Source organism: Lissotriton vulgaris, chromosome 11, assembly GCF_964263255.1.
Source record: "Lissotriton vulgaris chromosome 11, aLisVul1.2, whole genome shotgun sequence".
Lineage (NCBI taxonomy): Eukaryota > Metazoa > Chordata > Amphibia > Caudata > Salamandridae > Lissotriton > Lissotriton vulgaris.
The window spans coordinates 836,325,808-836,350,682 of NC_141699.1; the positions used below are offsets into that span (position 1 = coordinate 836,325,808).

General features: G+C 46.6%; 1 protein-coding gene and 1 pseudogene across 3 annotated transcripts in view; both read left to right on the forward strand.

Moving 5' to 3' along the window:
• PAK2 (p21 (RAC1) activated kinase 2) overlaps nucleotides 1-24,875 on the forward strand; it is a 1,025,622-nt gene that overhangs the window by 502,190 nt on the left and 498,557 nt on the right. For all 3 annotated transcript variants that reach the window (XM_086943970.1, XM_086943969.1, XM_086943968.1), the window contains exon 6: nucleotides 1,360-1,461. In XM_086943970.1, the coding sequence (XP_086800096.1) occupies nucleotides 1,360-1,461 (102 nt within the window). The remainder of the gene's footprint in view (nucleotides 1-1,359; nucleotides 1,462-24,875) is intronic.
• Nucleotides 19,144-20,239, forward strand: LOC147683564 (uncharacterized; annotated as a pseudogene).

A 24,875-nucleotide genomic window follows, 5' to 3' on the forward strand; every position in this document is an offset into this window, starting at 1 on the left:
GTTCACATCTAACTCCCTTCTTGTTCAGACTGACACTACAAGGACACTTTAGTACCTGAACAAGTAGGGATGGGCACATTTTAGACCTCTGTCTCTAGAATCACAAGCCGTCTTGCATGTCTTATAGCAAGTTAATTTAACACCGCTGTCATTCACCTGCCAGGTATTCAGCATACAAAAGCAGACTGTTGCACATTTCAACACAATAACAGCTGGCTTTTCAATGAAAATGTCCTGCAAAGCATCTTTCAAGATTGAGGTTATCCCCAAATAGATTTGATCGCAGATGCAAGAAACAAAACATGCCCAAATTACACCAACATTCGACTAGCCACGGTTGAAAGGGAATTTATTTAGATAGATTGACTGGTCAATGAAATTTCTGTACTCCTTTCCTCCTTTTTCCACTGATACCCAATGTTCTACTCAAGTTCTATCATTCCAAGACCAGAATGATTGATAGTGCCTGAATGGCCCCTTTAGTGGTTTTTTTTTGGGGACTACTACACTATCCGAATAACCACACTGAGGCTGCTGTGCCGACAGGATCTCATACACAAGATCATGGGACAGATCCTGCTTCCCACCCTTTAACTTAGCAGCTGAATTCCTGCAGTGTGAATATCTGAATATACTGTAGGACAGTATGGACATTCTGCGAGAGTCCAAACTTCATTCCACTAAAACTTCTTATGCTTTCAAGTGGAAACGGTTCGGTATTCGGTGCATTCCATACAATAAAGATTCTTCCATGTGTCAGTATGAGGTGGTAAATTCTTATTTACTTGATCTGACAAGATCTTGTTTGCATTTGTCATCTCTTAAGGTACACCTTGCAGCAGTTAGTGCCTATAGGAAATATCCTTTATGGCACGCAGCCGATTAAATATTACTCGATGATGACTCCTCTCTCACATCTTAGTGGCGGTCAATTGCCAGCCTAGCAGTCCAGGGCAAGTGAATCAGAGTGGTGTATCACAACAGCATGTGAATGTGTTGTGGTTGATCAATGTATTCCTAACCCTCTCAGTCTTAACAAAATACATACATACATGGACATACAGACACCTTATTTCCAATGGGGGGGGGGGGGGAGAGGAATACATAATCATAGGTGGAGTGTTTTAATCTTTCTAGGTTTGGGGGGGGGGGGGGAGGGGGGTTGGTCATGAGTCTTTCAGTGCAACCTTGATTCCTGAGACAAGACAATTTGTTAGCAGTGGTAACTCCGTTTTGGGGAGATATCATTTTCTGATTATTTGGCACCATGTTTTAAGTAGATTTATACTGATATTTGATGTGAATCAAACTATGGTCTTATTTTATTTTCTTACTTTTTATTTTTATCCCATTTAATAGCCAAATGCAAAAAGCTCCGAACCCTCGCCAGCTGCAACCGAAGAGGAAGATAATGAAGAACCCCCTCCTATCATCGCCCCACGTCCCGAGCACACTAAATCAGTGAGTCCTCCTGTTACATTTAGTCATATTTACATGTATACGTACCCTTTATGGTTGAATACAGACCATGATATATACTTTTGAAAGGAGGGTCACCGAGACTCAATAGAGCCAGTTAGGATGGTCATGTGCCTTTGGGTTGCAGATTATTTTGAAATTAATCTTAGTTGTTTGTTACATTCTTTGAGCACCCTACATTGGTACCATTTTGTTGTGATCAGTCTTGATGACTGACTTTAGCAGCTCTTAATTGAAAGCACCACAGTTCTGGAGCCATGCTTTATCTTTTAGTTTATGACTGGGATTATTACTACCACTTAATAACATTTTGTAAATATTTTGCTATCTCAATCAGTAAAAATAAAATGCTGACATACATTGGGAGCAATGAAACCTGCATCGACTAAACCAAGTAACCGTTGCAGTTGAATTTCAAAATTAAACAAGCACTTGCAAAACCAGTAGGTCTGGCTTAGAACAAAGTACCTCTTATTTGACTGGTCACTTTAGGCACTTAATCACTCAACATTCATTTACAATGTGTCATTATTTCACACATGCACCCTTCCATCACCCATGGACTCATTCTTGAATGAACTCCCACTTTTAGCCATCCATGTACTCCCTCACTTATTAATAATAGATTCAGCCTGTCACTTATTCATTGTTCCGTGCTCTCATTTATCCATCTACGTGTTAACCCATTCTGATTCAACCACTCATCCACACAGTTGCACACAATCGTACCAGTCAATAAAGACACTTTCACTTTGAAGATAGCCAAACGTATTAGCTTTGCAGATGAAGCAGCAGTGTGCTAATTACAGGAAGGAACGCTAATTTAGCCTATTGGCTCCCTAATGAAGATGTTGGTGTGGAAACAGAAACTGTGCCATAGTGTCACTTGTAGGGTATGCCACCCTCTGACAGCTTTGACAGTCCTTTAGTTTATAATTACAGCACACACCAGGTACCAAACATGAAAGCCTTATCAATTGTTTCTTGATTACATAAGGCTGTAGCATTGTTTGTGTTGCACTCTTAATTCTAGGGACACCACAATCAGCTATCTCTGACTGTCCTTCTGTTTCTCACTTTTGGAATCCTGAGGTAAACTCCTTCCATAAACAACTGGTGTCATCTGCAAGCCTCAAATGTATTCACAGATGTAAAAACCTCTGTCTGATGTTGCCATACACCAACAGCCTCTTCCTCAGTCCGCCCAACTGCCTCAGAACCCCGCTTTGTCACAAGGCCCTTCTCTTACATCTATACATTCCATCACCTTGAAAGATGATGCAGGCATGAACACAGTAGCCAAACTTAATATACATAATGTAATAAATCCATTAACATGTAGCGGTGTCAATTGAAAATGCGTAGCCAAGCTTCTCTGAAGGTGCTACATGCTCACTGATCACAGGTGATGTGCTGCACTTGTTGACCACAAATCAATCAGAGTTTTGTAGAGCGCGCTATTCACCCGTGAGGATCTCAAGGCAACGCCCTCTACGCGACTACGGCAACACCCTCTACGCCGGAACCACCGCTAAGCTCCAGAAGAGACTCCAGCGAATCCAGAACGCCTCAGCGAGACTCATCCTCGACATCCCCCGACACAGCCACATCTCCGGACACCTGAGAGACCTGCACTGGCTCCCGGTCAACAAGAGAATCTTCTTCCGGCTCCTCACCCATGCACACAAAGCCCTACACAACCAAGGCCCGAGATGCCTCAACAGCCGCCTCAACTTCTACGCTCCCACACGCCAGCTCCGATCGACCAGCCACGCCCTTGCCGCCGTCCCCCGCATCCGAAGAGCCACAACAGGAGGAAGGTCCTTCTCCTACCTGGCCGCCAAGACCTGGAATTCCCTCCCGACCCACCTCTGCCTGACCCAAAACCACCTCGCCTTCAGGAAGCGGCTCAAGACCTGGCTGTTCGAGCAATAGCGGACCCCCCCTCCCAAAGCGCCTTGAGACCCTCCGGGTGAGTAGTGCGCTATACAAATGCTATGATTGATTGATTGATTGAAGGAGCTGGGGATGGGCGTTAGCAGCTCCGGTGGAGTAATTTAAAGAACCAGGTTTTGAGGTCTTTCCTGAAATGGTGAAGTATCGATTTCCATCGGAGGTGAAGGGAGAGTTTGTCCCAGGTCTTGGCTGCGAGGTAGAAGGATCTTTCACCTGCTCTGGTCTGGTAAAGTGGGACGCTGGATGTGGAGAGATCGGCGGAGCGGAGGTTTCTATTGAGGGCATGGAAGGAGATTTGGTCATTGAGGTATTGGGGTCCGGTGTTGTGGAGGGCCTTGTAGGCGTGAGTGAGCACCTTGAAAGTTATTATTCTTTAGATGGGGAGCCAGTGGAGGTCGCTGAGGTGTTGAGTGATGTGGTAGTGAAGTGGGATTTCGAGGATAAGTCTCACTGGGGCGTTCTGGGCAGTTTGGAGTTTGCAGGGGAGTTTTTGGTGGATTCCTGCTTAGAGAGCATTATCGTAGTCCAGTCTGCTGGTGAGGAGTGTGTGAGTGACGGTTTTACTGGGGTCGGGGGGGATCCACTTTAACATCGTGCGAAGCATGCAGAGGGTGTTGAAGCAAACGGAGGATACAGCGTTGATCTGGAGATTCATGGTGAGTGATGAGTCAAGTATGATGGAGAGGTTGTGTGCATGATTTGTTGGGTGTGGCTGGGTTTCCGAGGGCAGGGGGCCACCAGGTGTCGTCCCATGCAAAGGGTGTAGAGACTAGGATGAGGACTTCTGTTTTCTCTGAGTTGATCTTTAGGCAGCTGCTCCTCATTCTGGTCTCAATGGCTTTCATCCCTTAGAAGTTTTACCTGGTGATGTCTGGTTCCTTGGTGAAAGAGAGGAGCTGGGTGTCATCGGCGTAGGGGACTATGTTGAGCCCATGGTTTTGGACTATGGCAGAGAGTGAGGTCATGTAGATGTTGAAGAGTGTGGGGCTGAGGGAGGAACCCTGGGGCACTCCGCATCTGATCTCTGTCGGTTTGAGAGAAAGGGCGTGAGTATTATTCTCGGTGTTCTGCCTTAGAGGAAAGATTGTATCCAGTCTCGGGCCTATCCTTGGATGCCGGCGTAGTGCAGCCTGGTGGATAGTGTGCGGTCGGAGATGGTGTTGAAGGCTGCTGATAGGTCCAGGAGGATGAGGGTTGCCGTATGGCCTTGTCCAGGAGGACACAGAGGTCGGTGGCGGCGAGGAGGGCTGTCTCGGTGCTGTGGTTGAACTACCCTGTTAGGCATCTGTGTTAATCTCTTTGGTCAGAGATTCTCCCCTTTTGCTTTGCATTGCTTGCCAGATAAATATTTAAGTTCAATACCTATCTGCAGTAATTACTGCAGTTCTGGTGACAAACAACCTCTGTGAATAAATATACTATACTAAAACACTACTCACATTGATCCCTTTTCAGTTTCCATTTTTTGAAAAAAAAATTTTTCAAAATGAACTCAAATGTCTGTCTTCTCCAGTTTGTGATTACAAATTTACTTTACTAGATTAAATTGTATAACTTGCAAGCCTCCAGTCCTTAATGTTTATGAGAGCCTAGACAGCGCACATGCGCTGTCTTTTGAGACATGCTGTATTCACTCTTTAGGCTTTAAACACTCAGATTTTCATTGGTTGTTTTTTTTCTGCCTTTCGAAATTCTTTTTAAGTTGGTGAATAGTTTACATTTTCCTGCCTTTAGGCTGTTTTCTAGAGACTGCCCCTGCCTACTACATGGATCCTTTCACTATCTGCCATATGTTTAGTTTCAATGCACTACTTTCTTTCCTCACACTTGTTTTTTTTTTTTTGTAAATCTTTTTATTAGCAGAGTAAATGAGAGCAGTTATGATAGGCTTAACATAATAGTAGTCTTCCCATTTCGCAGTTTTTACATAATGGCCATAACTGTTCAGTTATCAACCATTTTCATTTTATATATTCCAAAACATTCCCAGCGAAACAACCCCCTCCCTCTCTCCCCTGGCACTTACATGAGTCACATTAGGCATTTGTGGTTCCTGGCCCACTCTACTACAATCCATTTACTGTTGGTATCCTGTCGCAACCTTACCGAGGACTATATATAGTTCTTTACGTATATTGAGTCCGTTCTGTGCACCCAGAATTATTCACAACATTTATATTATATGTTGGCCATAATCAGAGAGATGGCACCATACTCCACACGCATATCACCGCACCCTTTAGCTCTCGGTAATAGAATGGTCAGACTCATCGTCATCACCTGCCTCAAAGGACCCCTGTAAGGTATTCCAATCTAATGAAATTAGGGTCTTCCTGAGTCCCCTACGCTCTTCACGCTGCAATATCGTGCCCTCAGCCTTCCCCCAACGAACCACCTCCGCCCTCCACATCTCTGGATCTGGTGGCCTAATCGACTTCCACTTCATTGTTATGGTGCGTTTGGCAAGTAGCAAGGCTAGATCAGTGAAACGTGTACCTACGCTTTTCTTTTGTTCTACGGGGCCCAGCCCCAATTTGTTTTTTTATTATTGTTTCCTGCTTGTCTTTGTTTCTTGTTCAGCTTTGGCGCCAGTCGCTGCTCATGTGTAGGAAGGTGGATTCTGACTATATGGTTACCCCCACTTTTTGCCTTGTGTTTTGCTGGTTTTCGACTTAGTTGGACTGGGATCCTGCTATTCAGGCCACCAGTCTATCTGCTTTCTCTATAACATGGACTCCATGTACTTTAGGTACATACCAGATTGGTTATTGGGCTACCATTGTGAGTCCCTGTATATGGTACCTTAGGTACCCAGGGCATAGGTGCACCGGAGGCCTACCTGGGGCTTCAGCATGTATTGTACCCTCCCCCAGTAAGCCTTCCAAACTGACACCACAGGTCTGCAACTGCAGCCTGGGTACGGTGGTGTAATGACTATATATATATATATATATATGATGTGTGCGAAGTGTGGCTCAGGGGTAAGAGGCGGCAGACCCGGATGCTGAGATCGGTCCTGGACCAGGGTTCAATTCCCCGCCTCGGCGGGTCTTGGGCTCAAAAATTCCACGGACTCGATAATTCTCGTTCCGGGGCCTACTCGACTCATGGGTTCACACTCTGCGACTCTGGGCAATAGCTTGCTTTATCTCCACTACGGCCCCTCGCGGCGGGATGCCTGGCTTTCACCTTGTGGATACCCTGCTGGGGTTATCTCACAGGGGAATACCAGGACGGGTTCCCAAGGCAAGCGCCTTGATGCCTTCGGGTGATACGTGCGCTATATAAATCGCAATACATTTACATTTACCTACTGGCGGTCGCCAGTAGGTAGTTATAGTTAGGATTTTTTTCAATGTTAAATCTCAAAATTCTATTTGGAGTAACTTTGGCACCGGTTGACGAATCTGCCTAAAAATGGCCTTGCGGCGCCCCGGTCCTTCCCTGAAAGTTTGGGGGGGGATTCGTCAAGCGGGGGCCGAGATAAAAGGGGGGTCCCAAAACGCGTTTTCTCCATGTTAATTTCCATAGGGCGGTCGATTTCACTTTTAGCCCGAACGGCTGAATGGATTTACACCAAACTTGGTAAAATTGTAGGGACTGGTAGCCCGATGTGCCTTTGCTATGTCTCAAGATATGTGCTCCAGTGGATTTTGAGTAATTTAGGTTCAAAAAAATATATATATCTATAGGCGCGCTCCGGTGCGCGCATTGGGGAGCGCACCAGGCACGACACGCGACTTGCGCGCAGAAAGCTGATTTGCTCTTGGGTGTCTGTAAACATTCTAAACAGTCTGGAGCGGCCGCCATCTTGTGTCTCTGTAAAATCGAGACAAAAGAGTTAGCAAAAACAAAGGGGCAAATGACCATAAGGGGGCTGAGTAGACCCCCTCTGACCCCCTAGGTTTGATGTGGGGGCTAAAATAGGGTTCTGCGGAGCATTTAAAAAAAAAAAAAAAAAAATCGATTTGCGCGGGGGGAAGCGCACCGGGGAGCGAAGCACGGGGAAAATTCAGGACCATATTTATGAAGGCCTTGTGCTGCCAGTTTTGCGCCGCCTGTGCGTCACTTTTTGTGACGCACCAGCGGTGTAAAAAAATGCGCCTTGTTACGCTATATTTAAAAAGTGACGCATCTACCTAGGTGCGTCACTTTTTAAATATAGTGCAACGTGGCGCATTTTTTTACACCGCTGGTGCGATGCGTCACTTTTCTGTGCGCACTCCTTATGACATTCCAGATGTGTCATATTTAATGTATGACGAATCATGTCGCAAGGAGTTACAGATACGTCAGTATTTCTGACATATCTGTAAACATAAAAGTGACGCGAGGCAGGCGCAAGATTTTGACGCAACAGCATCCTAAAAGTGACGCAGTGAAATCTCATAGATTTCACTGCGTCGTTATTACCAAGCTTTTTGCGGGGGAATGCCCCCTCTGCATACATTATACCTGACGCAGATATAATGTGGCGCAGTGTTTTAAAAAGTGACCCATGTACCTAGATGCGTCACTTTTTAAAAATAGCGCAACGAGGCGCTTTTTTTTACACCGCTGGTGCGATGCGTCACTTTTCTGTGCGCACTTCTTACGACATTCCAGATGTGACATATTTAATGTATGACGAATCATGTCGCAAGGAGTAACAGATACGTCAGTATTTCTGACATAAAAGTAAACATAAAAGTGACGCATTGCTGGAGTGCGTCACAAAAGTGACGCAACTCCAGTAATGCGTCCTTTCACAAGGGGAAAGCACCATTGCACCAGCAGTGTAAAAAAATGCGCCTCGTTGCGCAATATTTAAAAAGTGACGCATCTAGGTAGATGGGTCACTTTTTAAAACCCTGCGCCACATTATATCTGCGTCAGGTATAATGTATGCAGAGGGGGCGTTCCCCCGCAAAAAGCTTGGTAATAGCGACGCAGTGAAATATGAGATTTCACTGCGTCACTTTTAGGATGCTGTTGCGTCAAAATCTTGCGCCTGCCTCACAGCAGGTGTAAGACTGACGCAAGACCTTTCACATGGTGCTTTCCCCATGTGAAAGGACGCATTACTGGAGTTGCGTCACTTTAGTGACGCACTCCAGCAATGTGTCACTTTTGTGTTTACAGATACGTCAGAAATACTGACGTATCTGTAACTCCTTGCGACATGATTCGTCATACATTAAATATGACACATCTGGAATGTCGTAAGGAGTGCGCACAGAAAAGTGACGCATCGCACCAGCGGTGTAAAAAAATGCGCCTCGTTGCGCTATATTTAAAAAGTGACGCATCTAGGTAGATGGGTCACTTTTTAAAACCCTGCGCCACATTATATCTGCGTCAGGTATAATGTATGCAGAGGGGGCGTTTGTGAGAAGTTGGCCTGATATATAATGTTCACTATTCTAGTGAGCACTTTGTATCAGTCCAAACAACCCTTATGGTGATTGGTTGTAAGTCAACCTTATAGACCAGCTATCCTAGTAGCGTGGATACGAGCAGTCTTCGGGCTAAACTCTAGAGGGCGTGTTAAGCCAGCTGTTATACCATCACATATACCCCTTGAACACCAAGTGAAAGGACACCACGCAAGTGTTATGAAAATAAACAGTGTATTTATTTAGATCACAACAGCCCTGTACTCTTTGAGGACAGGGTACTAAGCACACAACAAAGCTCTTATGAAAATACTTCAAGTTGCACAATTTACACAAATGCCCGGGGGGCACGGAAAACCATATACTATGGAAGTGGAATGCGAAATTACTAGCAGGTAAGTACTGTACTAATAGGCTTTGGAATCACTAGGACTACGTTACTAAACCTTCAGATTACTAGTAGGAGGCCTAGGGGACTCGGGTGCAGAGTGTGCCCTCTCATGCGGGATGCGGGACAAAGTCTAACGGAGCTAGTCAAGGCAAAGTTAGTGTTCTCGGGCGAACCCGATAAGGTAGATCGAAAACGACAGTGGATCCTGACCCTTGGATAGTGAGGCTATGCTGGGGCACCGAAATGCCGAAGTTACCTAGCCCAGGGGCTGCAGCTGCATATGTCTCAAAAGACGTCGGGAATCCTCGTAGACGAACCAGGAGCCTGAAGAAAGAAGTTGCTGGCAGGCGACAAGTGAAGATAGTTCGAGTGATCCAAGCCTGGATCGAAGATGGATGACACCTGAAAGCAGAGGGGACCAAGTTCGTGACTACTAGCCAGTAGTCAGATGGCACCAGGAGGGCACCTGATGGTAGTCACCTCGACTAGGTGAGTGGGCGACGCTGTGCTCTGCAGATCTCACGGACCAGGAGGCGTTGTCGGCGACCAGGATGGAGGTGCGAGCTGTCCCACGATGGATGATGCTGTCGATGTCGCTGGACCCAGGATTGGAGCAACAAGTCTTGGCAAATTCAAGCCCACGCGGTGGACTCAAAATGGCGTCTGGAGTGGACCAGGAGGGTCCGGGGTGCTCCTCTTTTGGAAGGGAGCAAGGGCCAGTCTGGAGCAACCAGACCAGCAGCAGTGATGTCGTCGGGCGTCGTTCAGAAGGCCACAAGCCAGCGGGCTAGTAGCCAAACAACGCGGTGAGCAGCAAAAAGCAGAAGGGCCCCACGCAGATCGTGGAGATGCTGGGAGGCTGGACTTCGGTGCTGGAGCTGCTCAGGGTCGGGGCTTCTCGGACCCCAAAGCACTCACCAGAGGATCCCTCGAGGTCGTGCTGGATAGAAGTCATGCAGTTCTGATGATGGACGGTCCCTCGAGGTCTCGTCGCACCTACGGTTCTCAGCTTGGCTGTAGAGGTAGGTAGAAGTCAGAGGTGCCAGGGAAGCCGGGTCTCGTCGAGCTGGTCAGTCGGATTCCGGAGGAAGGACGTGCAGCAGAGTTCTTAGATGGTGCCTGCGGATGCAGGGTGACTACTCCTTAGTCACAAGGGAGAAATCTTGAGAAGAAGTCTTGAGTTCCTTTCGTAGAAAGTAGTTTCAGGATTCAAAGATGATCTAATTTGGAAGGGTCCCCGCTCCTGCCTTTATCCTAAAGAAAGGGGTGGGTACGCGACTAGGTCCTGCCCTAGGGGTGGGACCAGAAAGGGGGGTGGTTACACCCCTCTCCCATGCCGGACTTCCCCAGGCCAGGGGCTGGTGTGCCCCTGGAACTGGTTCTAGCCGGCAGATGCGTAGTGAGCACCGGGGTGCCACTCTGCAGTCACCTTCCTGTAAAGCCCTGCCTACCCAGGATACACAAAACCCTGTCTGGGATGGTGCTAGCACCGCCCCTGATCGGAAACCCTTTGTTCAAGCTCTCCTCGCTGGAAGGACTCCCAGCAGCAGGAGGTCAGACTCGTGTCTGTGGTGGCAGCATCCATTTTGTGGAGCTGAGGCTTCAGTTAAATTAACCGGGGTTCACAGTTACATACATGTCGTGTCCCTCTAGAAGGGTGGAATGCTAACCCCGTCGCCAGAATTGGCGAGGGTTTAGTATCCCAATTCGTATGACACCTTACTCGACATGTTTTGATAAAGCAATACCAAAGATAGCATTTAACCGCGAGGATTATAATGCACTTAAGAGTATATGGTATGCGTTATCATGGAACAGCTATTAGGACTTGGTTCCGCAAGCTGCAAACGGGCTCAGCTCATGCCAGAGCACCATTTCACACGATTCCAAGCACACTGCCTTCAGGATTGTCAAGGCCTGCCATAGGAGTGACTGATAGGAATCTGTGTGTCCATTTTTAGGGTTAGATATAGGTATACTATATCTAAAGCAAAGGGTGATTACACCACCTTGCCCCAGCTGTCGTGCAGCCAGTTGTGTCAGATTTAGATGGCCATCCAGGGGTGGCATAATACATGCTTCAGCCCCTGGTAGGCCCTGGGTACACCTATGCCCTGAGTTACAGGGTCTGATAAGGTGGCCCAGTACCAATTGGAAATGTACCTAAGGTACATGGAATCCATTTTAGAGAGAGAGCAGTAGGCCTGGGGTCCTGATTGGCAGGGCCCCAGGTCAACTAAGTCGGAAAACCAGCAAAACACCAGTAAAAAAGTTGGGTGCAACCATAGTCAGGTATCCACCTTCCTACAGCGTTCCCCCGCTAAAAGCTTGGTAATAGCGTCGCAGTGAAATATATGAGATTTCACTGCGTCACTTTTAGGATGCTGTTGCGTCAAAATCTTGCGCCTGCCTCACAGCAGGTGTAAGACTGACGCAAGACCTTTGACATGGTGCTTTTCCCATGTGAAAGGACGCATTACTGGAGTTGCGTCACTTTTGTGACGCACTCCAGCAATGCGTTACTTTTGTGTTTACAGATACGTCAGAAATACTGACGTATCTGTAACTCCTTGCGAATTGATTAGTCATAAATTAAATATGACATATCTGGAATGACATAAGGAGTGCGCCCAGAAAAGTGATGCATTGCTGTTTTCACGTAGCGATGCGTCACTTTTCAGAAATGAGGCCTCCAGTTTATTCACCTCTACGACCCTTTCTTGCGTCAATACGCCCCTTTTGCATACATTACACCTGACGTAGGAATAATGTGGCACAGGGGTTTACAAAGTGATGTATTTACCAAGAAACGCCACTTTGTAAATATGAATAAATAAGGTGCATTTTTTATTGGAATGTTGTGTCACAAAAAGTGATGCTTTGGTGGCGTTAAAGTGACGCATGGCTTCATAAATGAGGCCTTCTACCTTCAACTCCAGCAATGCATCTTTTCTTATCCTTCAACACTCCTGTTCTTTTTCAACATTTTCATTGAATTACAATATTTCCCATATTCACTCTTCTTCTTATAACTTTTTTTCCTAACACTCACCTTCTTTCAGTCCTCCTACTTCACTTCTTTTTTCCTCTCATACCTTTCTGTTCTTTCTTACTCATTCTCCTTTCAATTATCAATGCACTCTATTTCACTTACTCGTTTTCATTTTTTTACGAATATAGCTCTTTGATTAGAATTGGAGGTAGTTCTGAAAAGAACTTTTGGTTTTCTTCTTTTTTCAAAACAGGAACAAAAACAGGGAATGGAAACTGCTCAACAGGAGCAAAATAAAACAAAAAAAATTAGGGGTGGGAAGGGCAGCGATGGTTCTCCAATGCTCGAACCATGAGCTGGACACTTTGCTCCCCAAAGGTGAGGAGTTGATTGCAGTATCAGCATCTGACGACACCATGGTTAAATGCAGGTTGAATGTTTGGCACCTGCTCCTGTGATTGCCCCCTCCCAGAAGAAGTTGCTCCTCCGGTTGATATAGAGGCCCCATCTCAGGGAACCTCTTGTGCCAGAGCCCTGACACTTTCCCGGGCAAAATTCTGGGGGTGCTTCCTCTCCACATGCCGGATCATTGTGAAGTTTCCAAAAGAGTACTTTTTCAAAGGGTTTCCTCGTGGCAGCTCTTCTTTGCAGATCTTGCACTGCACTTTTGGAGCATTTACCTTTTTTAGTCCAGGTGGGATTATAAAAAATTTCCAAATGAAATGTTCCTTAACTTTTCGTTGAGGAGGCTCTTCATTGATGAATTCTGGTTCATCCTCACTGCTGGATTGTCTGGCAGCCATTGAAAAACCAAGAAATATCCTGGAGCAAAAAGGCAGGTCTTTCAGTCACAAAAGTGAAAGAAGAAGTGAAGGAAATGGGTGGGGATTTCATTCTTTGTAAAAAAAAACTGTTAGCAACCAATGAAAAGTGTTATTTTAAGGTCACATGACCCGACGCGCTTACGCTGCGCGCTCCGGAGCGCTTCCGGGTGCGTTTACGCGGCGCGAAGGTAGGCGTTTCCGAGGGCACTTACGTTGCGCGCCGAAGTGACGTCATCAAACTTTTACGGAAATGCATAATCATTTTCCTTTTTTAAAAAAACTGATTTTATTTGTATGGTACGTAATGTTTTGCATTATTATTAACTTTTCATTCATATTTTTTTTCACAAATGAAAGTAGCGCTCTGGGTGCACTGTCAGGTGAGCTCACCGGTTAGCTTACCAGAAAGCTTACCGGAGAGCTTACCTTAGCGCGCACCCAGAGCGCAAAAGAAAAAAATTATATATTAAAAAAAAAAAATGAATACTTACACAAAACAGCAAATAAAAAAAAAAAGGTTAGAAACTCGATATAGAAAGGAATTAGTATTTAAAAAACCTATGACATTCACTAAAAAAACCATAGGTTTCACACCAGTTATAGTTAGGAATTAGCATTTAAAAACCTAAGAAATTCACTGAAAAAACCATAGGTTTCACACCAGTTATAGTTGGGTGGAAATTTTACTGACATAAAACCATTGAAATTCCCACGTTATAGCTAGTTGACTCACTATAACTTGCGCGTGTAATGCACTGCTGATGACATCACATATTACATCACTCATGACATGGTCAGTTACATCACTCATGACATCCCTGATGACACCATCCTTGTGACACAGTGACTGATCTCCTTTCACTGTAAAGTAACCCTTGAAACACATATTCAAAAATAGAAACTAACATTTTCTAAAAAGTGGATATACCCATACCAGTTACAACAACCAATTCAGTAATTTCACCATCTATGTACACATTCACACATTCACCAACAGTTTTATATAGTCACTCATACATATACTCACTCATCATATGTAGTGATACACCTATTCATCCTGTTACACACCAACAGTCATCAAAAAGTTACTCACACATATACTCACATATGCAAATAAACTAATAAACATCCATTTATTTGCATATACAGATATACACACACTACCACCTTACTTCTAAGGAAACTTACACATATGTACTCTTTTAAACAATCACTTATAAAAACACATACTTATTTATACAGGAACTCTTACAATCTCTCACTTTCACATATACTGACTTATATACATCAATACTCACATATACTAGATTAAAATATATCTTGTTACTGATAAACACACTAGTGAGATAGGCATTCAATCACTAACACACACATATACACACTCATCCACTCATACAGTCCTTCACATATGCTGTTTTCAAAAAACATACAAACAGTGAGTCAGTCATTGATACATCTATGTGCTAAGTAACACCCCCACCAAACCATACAGACACTCATACTGATAAACATCTAATAACCCATATACACACACATGTAGCTACTCAGCAACCCATGCAGCCACTTATACACTAAACGAAACACTGATACATATATTTACATTTTTAAACATTATTAGCTAATATATGTATTCACTGAGATACACTTAATAAGCCAGTTAACCAATCAATTAAAAAAAAATCAATTTAGACACTTATTTAAACATTTATTCTTCAATCAACTTTTACATATACATATATAAAACATATTTATTTTTCAGAAAGACACACATTCACTGGATGGTGTCATCAGGGATGTCATGAGTGATGTAATATGTGATGTCATCAGCAGTGCATTACACGCGCAAGTTATAGTGAGTCCAACTAACTATAACGTGGGAATTTCAATGGTTTTATGTCAGTAAAATTTCCAGCTAACTATAACTGGTGTGAAACCTATGGTTTTTTCAGTGAAAAAAAAAAAATAAATATATATATATATATATATATATATATATATATATCACGCATGCACACCCACCCCTATGGCAGACCTTGACAATCCTGGAGGCAGAGTGCTTGGTTTTGTGTGAGAGGGTGCCCTAGCATGAGCTGAGCCACTCTGCAGCTTTCAGAACCTTCTCCTTATAGCTGTTCTATGATTTAGCCTTACCATATACTCTTAAGTGCATTATAATCCTCTCGGTTAATGTTAACTTTGGGTTCGAGGCATGTGGGCTGCTGAATTCATATCTGTGCATAGATCGCCGCCTAGTGTTGGGTCCGGATGATTGCACATTGTTGTCCTGGAAGAGTCTTCGAAGTATCACTAGATAGGTGGCTCCTCCCCTGGACTACAGTGTGCATGGGCATCGACTCCATCCCCAGATTGTTTTTTTCCGCCATTGGGTTCGGATGTGTCTCTCTGTCGGAATCAATAGTTTCAGCGTCGGTATTGTCTCGAGTTCGGTGCCTACTTATTCCAGTTCGGTTCCAAGCCGGAATCTACCACCTGCGTGCTGTCGACGCGGAAGGCCCTATCGACTGATCATCATGGACCGGAGTCCGTTCAAGAGATGCCCCGTGTGCAACTCAAAGTATCCCCACATCGACGTCCACCCGGTGTGCAACAAGTGTCTCTCGCCGGATCATGATGAAGCCAAGTGCATGGCTTGATCCCATTTCAGATCCAAGAAGACGCTTAAGCTTTGACGCGCTGCGCGCCAGGAGGCCCAGCAACACGCGCCGGCGCCTGTGGACATCTTCAATGTCGGGGATGACGAGGGAGCGGACCCGGAACTCGAGGAAGTCTTTTCGAATCCCGCATCGGAGGTCGACTACGACGAGGACGTAGCGATGTTTGAGACCGATGAAGTCGTCGACGAGGTAGGAGACGACGACGGGGCCTTTGGGGCCATGGAAGATAGCTCGAGCGAAGAGCTAACTCAAACAGACATTAAAGCCGTACTGCTTAAACAGGCTCAGGTCGAGGGATCGCCAGTAGGCCTTACCCAAGACCTTACGATGGGTTCTACGGCCCCGCCTTCGGGCTCGGCTACGGACATTATTGAGCCTCGGCATGAGAAATCGAAACCGAAAGCAACGCCAGCGGTCTCAACACAAGCGAAAGCACTAGTGCCCTCCTCGAAACCGAAAGTGCAAGCTACCTTGGTCGGATCGAAGAACTCGGAGCAGTCGGCATCGACGAAGCACAGGGCTGTTGTCGAGCCGAAAACACATGTCAAGGGCGTCGAGACGAAGTCTGCCACGCCGAAGACTAAAGTCAAGGTTGTCAAGTACATCGGCACCAAAGAAGGTCGACGCCGACAAAAGGGTCAGTGATCCGAAGGTTCACGGGACTCCGCGCCGACAAGACCAAGAGCGGTGCAATCCAAGAGTCCACGCCCAGTGGTGCCTCGACGGATCCCGGCGACAAGGTGCGGCCGTCTGCGGCTTTCACCAAGAAGGTTAAGGAGTCCCTACAACGCATCAAGGAGAAGGCCTCAATGGCCGGACCGAAAGATGCTCCGCCCTCGAAGCCTGTCGAGAAACCTCATAAGGGGTCGACGCCCATTCCTTTCACGTTGCCGCGAAGGTGGCGCCGAAGGCTTTCGCCCCGAAGTCGGGACGGCCATGCCCGAAACGGGGCCCTCGATGCCGAAGTCGACAACAGTGGTTCCAAAACAGAAGCATCGACAATCTTCGGTGGAGGAACAACGTGAACACTTTATTGATGCAGAAACTGGCAGGCTTTCCCTACTTAAGAGGAAAATTGCCCCAGAACAACCTATGAAGTCCTACAATATTCCTTTAAAGAAGAAAAGGGATTCTACTTCTACTCCACTTCTTGTGGAACCACTTTCTCCACATGGCCATATTGTGTCACCCACTTACTCCGACGTGGACGCGGGTGATGCTGATGATGAGGATGAGTACAGCTATCCTGTCTACACAGACACTGATGATGTCCACGGGCCCTGGGCAGCTGGGGCTGACCCAGGTGATCCTCACTCTGCCCCGGACACTCAGCTCTACACGGTGAAAACGTCACCTACCGAGGATTCTGCGGCTTTCGAAGAGGACTTTCTCTTTGACCCCTTTTCCGTCTCGGAAAGAACAGTAAAAACTCTCCCTATGTTAAAGGGTGTCTTAAAGCATGCTGGGGACATCTTTAAGGAGCCTACCAGAGCCATAAACCCACGGATTGAGAAGAAGTATAAGCCAGCACCTACTGACCCTACCTATATAAGGGGACAGCTGCCTCTGGACTCTCTTGTGGTTTCGAATGCCCAGAAGAGGGCTAATTCTCAGACGGGTGATGCTCCTCCCCCAGATAAAGAATCTAAGGTGTTCGAGGCATCAGGGAAAAGGGTAGCAACTCAAGCGTCCAATATTTGGCGCATATCAAACACACAAGCACTTCTAGCAAGGTACGACAGGGCACACTATGACACATTAGAAACCCTGTTGCAGCACCTGCCTGATGAATACAAGGAGGCGGCTGAGATGCTCATCCAAGAGAGGAAGCTAATATCCAATGCATCTATAAAGTGTGCACTGGACGCGGCTGACACCGCGGCCAGAGCCATCAACACTAGCGTTATGCTGAGACGACATGCCTGGCTTGGAATCTCGGGGTTTAAGCCAGAGATACAGACCACCATTCTTAATCAGACAGTGAACCCTGATCGTCTGTTCGGTCCAGAGGTGGACACCACCTTAGAGAAAATAAAGAAGGACACCGAAACGGCTAAATCCATGGGGGCCTTGCAGTCCCAGCAATTCAGGGGTGGTTCTTTTCGTCGCTCCAGCAATAGAGGGGTTTCCAGAGGCCAAAGCTCCCAAAACACGCAGTATTATAAGGGCAACACGCAATCCACCTACACCAAACAAAATCGAGGTGGATATCGCGGAAACAGCACCAAGGGCAGGGGCCGAGGAAACAACAACTCCAGATCCTCTGCCACCAACAAAGTGACGCCCTGTCACTGCCCCCCCGACCATGCAACACCGGTCGGGGGGAGACTTCAGCAGTCTGGAAGTCCATCACCACAGACAAGTGGGTCACACAACTTATCCAGTACGGTTATTGTCTGGAGTTAACAGCCACTCCACCCAACATACCCGCAAGAAACCGTCCTATGTCGGCAGAGCATTTGCACTTATTGCAGCAGGAGGTACTCGTCACGCTGCAAAAAGGGGCGATCGAGCTCGTGCCTGTGGCAGAAAGAGGCACAGGAGTCTACTCCCTGTACTTCTTAATACCAAAAAAGGACGGGTCCCTCAGACCCAAACTGGACCTCAGACCCCTCAATCAATACATTCTGTCGGAGCACTTTCACATGTTGACCCTGCAACAAGTGCTCCCGTTGCTCAGTCAGGGGGATTTCCTAGCAACGTTAGATCTAAAGGATGCATATTTTCACATTCCACTGCACCCGTCACACAGAAAATACCTCAGGTTCACCATCCAAAACCAACATTACCAGTTCAAGGTTTTGCCTTTCGGGGTCACCACGGCGCCCGGGGTGTTTACGAAGTGCCTGGCGACGGTGGCGGCGCACCTAAGGAGACTAAACATTCACGTCTACCCTTATCTGGACGACTGGCTTATCCAAGCAAAGTCGGCCCAGCAGTGTGCCGCCCACATGTCCCACACCATACACCTTCTGCACGATCTGGGATTCTCACTGAATTACCCAAAATCCCACCTGCAACCCGCCCACCTACAACAGTATCTGGGTGCGACAATAGACACTCTGGCGGCCACAGCGCAGCCAAATTCAGTGAGGGTCAACAGCATTCAATCGCTGATACAGAAGTTCAGACCTCAACACTCGCTTCCAGCCAGAGTGTTCATGCAGTTGATAGGCATAATGGCCTCCTGCATCTCCATAGTCCCGCACGTGAGACAACATATGCGTCCGCTTCAGGAGTGCTAAGCACGTCAGTGGACTCAGGCTCACGGACAGTTGAAAGACCTAGTGTTGGTGAGCGGTCGGGCGTACAACTCTCTGCATTGGTGGAATCCACAAAACCTTTGCAAGGGACGACCGTTCCAAGAGCCTGTGCCACAGATTGTTCTGACAACGGACGCTTCTCTCCAGGGTTGGGAAGCTAATGTACTCCATTCCACTGTGCAGGGACTATGGACGACACAGCAGAGGCAGATGCACATCAATGTTCTGGAATTGATGGCGATCTTCCTAGCGCTAAAAGCCTTCAAAGTACATCTGTGCAACAAGGTCGTGTTGATCCGGACGGACAGCATGACGGCTATGTACTACATTCAGAAGCAGGGAGGGACACACTCTCCACAGTTGTCTCATCTGGCTCAGAGCATGTGGAAGTGGGCCATTCAGAGGAACATCTTACTCATGGCGGAACACCTCCCGGGCAAGGACAATCAGATGGCGGACCTGCTCAGCAGGTACAGCCACCAAACGCACGAGTGGGAGATATATCCATCGGTACTCCGCCCGTACTTTCAACAATGGGGTCATCCAGAGATAGACCTGTTTGCCACAAAGGAGAACGCAAAATGCCCAAGCTTCGCCGCCAGGTTTCCACATCCACAGTCGCAAGGCAATGCGATATGGATGAACTGGTCAGGCAAATTTGCGTACGCTTTTCCCCCAGCACCTCTGATACCGCTAGTGGCACGCAAACTGAGGCAGCACTCGATGACTCTCATCCTGGTTGCTCCAACGTGGGCTCGCCAACCATGGTACACCACGTTTCTGGAACTGTCCGTGGTACCGCATCAAAGGCTGCGCCTCACACCCAGGCTTTTGACGCAGAGCCATGGCGACATTCAGCACCCAGATCCTCAACAGCTCAACCTGGCGATCTGGCTCCTGAGGTCCTAGAGTTTGGCTACCTCAACTTTCCTCCTGACTGCATGGACATCATCCGGGAGGTGAGAAAGCCCACCACCAGAGCATGCTATGCGGCGAAGTGGAAGCGGTTTGTCATTTACTGTACAGTCCACAACATCAACCCACTGGATGAGTCTATTCAGAACATCATTTGTTATCTCTTACATTTGTACAAATGTCATCTGGCCTATGCTTCCATTCCCATACATCTATCTGCAATAGCTGCTTATCTCCAAAACAGACAGCACCTCTCCCTTTTCAGGGTGCCTGCCATTAAAGCCTTTCTGGAAGGACTCAAACGAGTCATTCCTCCGCGGACACCACCAGCTCCGGAGTGGAACCTCAATGTGGTCCTCACCAGGCTGATGGGTCCCCCTTTTGAACCACTGCATTCTTGCGAGCTTCAGTTCTTGACATGGAAAGTGGCTTTCCTTATTGTGATCACGTCGCTACGGCGAGTTAGTGAACTCCAGGCACTAACTATTCAAGAGCCATTTATTCAAATTAATTCTAACAGGGTGGTGCTTCGCACTAACCCTAAATTCCTTCCTAAGGTAGTATCTCAGTTCCATATCAACCAGACTATAGAACTACCAGTGTTCTTCCAAAACCCAGAGTCACTGGCGGAGGGAATGCACCACACACTTGACGTCAAGAGGGCCCTAATGTATTACATTGATAGGACCAAAGAATTTAGGAAGACTAAACAACTCTTTGTTGCCTTTGCGCCACAACACAAAGGTAGCCCCATTTCCAAAGCTGGTATAGCCAGGTGGATCGTTAAATGTATTCAGATCTGCTATCTGAAAGCCAAGCGCACTCTCACTATTCCACCACGGGCCCACTTCACTCGAAAGTTGGGGGCCTCCATGGCTTTCCTTGGAAATATTCCTTTGGAAGACATATGTAGGGCAGCCACATGGTCTACCACGCACACATTTACAAAGCATTACTGTGTTGATGTGCACTCCAAACAGCAGGCAGCTGTAGGACAGGCTGTTCTAAAAACGCTTTTCCAAACTGCTGCAGCTGGCACGGGCGGCCGCCGTTAATGGAGGGACTGCTACGTATTCTATGCACAGATATGAATTCAGCAGCCCACATGCCTCGAACCGAATATGCTACTTACCAGTATGCATCTGTTCTTGGCATGTAGGGCTGCTGACATTCATATCGCCCACCCTCCTCCCCGGCGCCTGTAGCAGCTGCAGCATTCACACATACTTCTGGCATGGTCATCTTTAGCTAAGTTTCACTCCATCTGGAAAAACAATCTGGGGATGGAGTTGATGCCCATGCGCACTGTAGTCCAGGGGAGGAGCCACCTATCTCGTGATACTTGGAAGACTCTTCCAGGACAACAATGTGCAATCATCCGGACCCAACACTAGGCGGCGATCTATACACAGATATGAATGTCAGCAGCCCTACATGCCAAGAACAGATGCATACTGGTAAGTAGCATATTCGTTTGGCTTTATTAAAACATGTTGTGTGTAAGGTGTCAAACATGTTGGAATACTATTACCCCCCCCCCCCCCCCCCCCCCCCCCCCACCCCCGGCAGTCCTGGCGGCGGGGGTAGAATTCCACCCTTCTAGAGGGAGAAGACATGTAGTTACTGGTTAACCCTGTAAAGTTAAACAGAGCCTCAGCATCACAAAATGGATGCTGCTACCACTGACACAAAGGTGCTCCATGCATTACCCTGTTCAAACCGGTTGCTAGGGCACTCTGCCCCAGCTCTGGCACTAAACTGGACAGAGGGGAAGGGGTGTATCCACCCCCTCCCCAGGTCCTTCCCTAGGTGAGATCCTAGAGTTAGTCCAACCCCTAAACTTGCTATAAGAATAGGATCCCAGTACCTGAGACTTAAGATTACCCTGGACGAAACTCTGCAACATATATCTTGGACCTTCGACATTCCACATCTGCTGGAAGACTCAAAAAATCTCCCATGTGGCAAAGGAGTGACCGCCCTGTTCAAACAGACAACAAAAGCATCTTTGCCGGTCTGCATTTTCGAGGCTCCCGCAGGATCCCGAAGAATCTGTGACACAGGACACAGACTTCCAGACATCTGACGCTGACCTGCGCTCCCAGCAAAGCGGAGACCTGTAGCGGACATGATGCGTGGGACCAGAACTCCTGGACATCCTTCATCTTTGCACCTGCACCTACTTCCCGAAGTCTCCTGAAGTTGTGCATTGGGGTATTTGAAGCCCGAGCACCTTTTGTACCGAATCTCAGAGGCCTACACTCCACGAGTGTCCTGTGGGCCCTCTTTGTGCATTTCCGCTCGAGGCCCCTTCGGTTCCTAGTCCGTTGGCTAGTGTGCCCCCACAATGGACCATCTTTGATTTCTTGAGCTTTCCTGGTTGGTCCAGACGTTCTCTCACTCTTCTCCAAAGGAGGAGTCCCTCAGACCTTGTTGGTCTGAACTGAAGCCAATCTCTGCATCTTGCGTGGGTTGCTGTTGCCAAGGCTTGTTGGATCCAATCCAGATTCTGACACTGCAGTACTCGACATCCTTCGCGGGACCGCTAAAATCCAGCTCCTGTTCGTCGTCGACGCCTCCTGACCCTCGTGGCTGGAGTCAAGCTTCACCTCTTTCACCTGAAATCACCCAACATCAGCTGGCATCTTCTCGCCATCCTGGTCACTGGCTAGTGACCCAGACTCTGTCCCTTTTGCTTTCAGGTTCTTCCCATCTACGATCCACCCAGACACTTTTCCTCTGGTCGCCTGCAGCATTTCTTCGCAGCTCCCCATTGGAATCGACGACGAAACCCGACACCAAAAGACACCTATGCACCGGCTTCCGTGGGTGAGGTAACTCGAGTACTCCGGTGCTCCCGTGGGTATTGACTCGAAGTATCCAAGTCTAAAAGGATTCCATCGTAGTTCACCTCTAGGTGCCCTTAATCTTTAAAACTATAACTTGTTTGTTCTCCCTAGAAAGTCAATGGTGATCCGCGGCTGTGTTTAGACATGGCATGCGTCCCCCGTGGGCCTCCTGCATCCTAACCACTGGTGGTTCCAGGTAGCCCCAGCGGTTCTACAGGCCCTAGGCCTGCATTCTAACTCTCACGTGGTTCTTATACCACTATTTTAGTATATGGTTTGTGAGGCCCCTAGGGCATAAAGTATATTGTGCAACTTATCGTTTGCTAATACGATAAGTTCCTTGTATTGTACTTTTACCTCTCACCTCATAAAGAGACCAGAGGGTTTGTGTTTAGATTAAATACATATATATATATTTGATATATACCTTGTGTGGTGTGCTTTCATTTGATTATTCAAGAGATTATAATTGGTAAAACAACTTGCTTAACTCACCTCTAAGTCTTAGCCTGAAGGCTGTTCTCCACACCTACCACTAGGATAGCTTTCTATAAGGTTGACTTTACAACCTACCATCAATTAAGGTTGTTTGGACTGGTGCAAGGTGGCCACTAGAATAGTGGCCATCATATACCAGTCTGACTTCTCACATCATGTGTGTAGTTCGTGTTCACCTTCAGCGCACAGCTTTCCTCCCAGTTCACTTAATCTCTCTGTGGCCCCCTTCCGCCCCCTGTTTATTTTCAGTTTTCATTTTTCTGGGATCTTGCCACCTCCAGCTCATCAGGATTTTTTTTTGCTTCTTCATTAAAAGCACGTTTGAGGAATGATTAGCGGGTGGGAGGATGGTATTATGGATTCCTCGCCGATCTTGACCAAATGAGGTCACCTGGAGACCTGCCAGTGCTTCTGTTTGCACGTGCCTTATGGAGGCAAATATTTCAACACCCCAATTTATGCTTCCAGTAAGCCCTCGGCTGTATGCAAATAATATAAATTGCACCTTTCACAAGATGCCTGCATGGAACATATTTCTCCATCAGAAGTATTACTTAACTTTAAAGATGTTGAAATCATTTGTGAAGTGCAGCTTCCACTACTTAACCGTAACCAACTATCAAATAGACATTCAAACAGGTACATTACAGCAAACCTTCTGGTTGTAGTCAGATTGTACCAGAACAAGAAAGTTCCTTTGAATGCCAATTTTGGGCACATTTGCTTACCCAAGTTTCTGTGCTCTGTGCAACATTGGGCAGACGGGGTGGGGGGTTGAGGATGGTTCTTAAAGTGGATAGGGTATGGTTGTGTACTGTTTCGATCAACTCAAATATTTTTGAAGATCATACTGGACTTTCCTACCACTGAGTGGCATTGCACCTAAGCTCTTCACATCGTTACTGACTCAGTCCATGAGAACTGACAGTCGTGTTGAAAGCAATAAAAGGGCTGAATGCTAATTTAGTGAGGTCTGAGGGAGCAAGGAATGCATGTATGATAAGGTTCAGACACGAGTTTGCGTGGATAGTTTCAACTTGCTATATGAATTTGTAGGGACTGAATTATGTTCATCCGAAAAACTGTTTGACATATCAGTAGAATAGCTTTGTTTGGAGTGAAGGTGTTAAGTGGATAGTGATAAGTTATTGAAAATGTAAAAGGGCTAATCTGAAATTTTGACGCATGGCTGTAATAGCATTCACATGCTGGCCATTCTGAGAAGAGTAGTTTCTTTGTGGTTACCACAACAATCTTTAACTCCTGTATCATTGACAAAGTGTATTGTTTGACGCGAGTGCGTCATTGAGACAGTTTGAATTTAACATAAATATAGAAGAATTAATAAATATTTTTTTTAATCCCAAATGAAGGCCAATAGGTCAGGCATAGGCCTGATGGCAGTTTAAAGGCTAGTGATCCAAGGACGAGTAATTGCTTAGAGACTGTTTCTATGAGCAACAGTCAAGGTGTTTAGGATCTTGGTCTCTACCTGATATAACCTTATCAACACTACTGTGCAGAGTGTATGTATAAGTGTAATGATAGCCACTAAAATGAAGGAAAACTATTTGGCTCCACTGTTTCCCCTAGGTGGTCAAAACATATATTTAATTGTATGGAACCTCATTATGTGTCTCTCAAATTGATGGACTTGT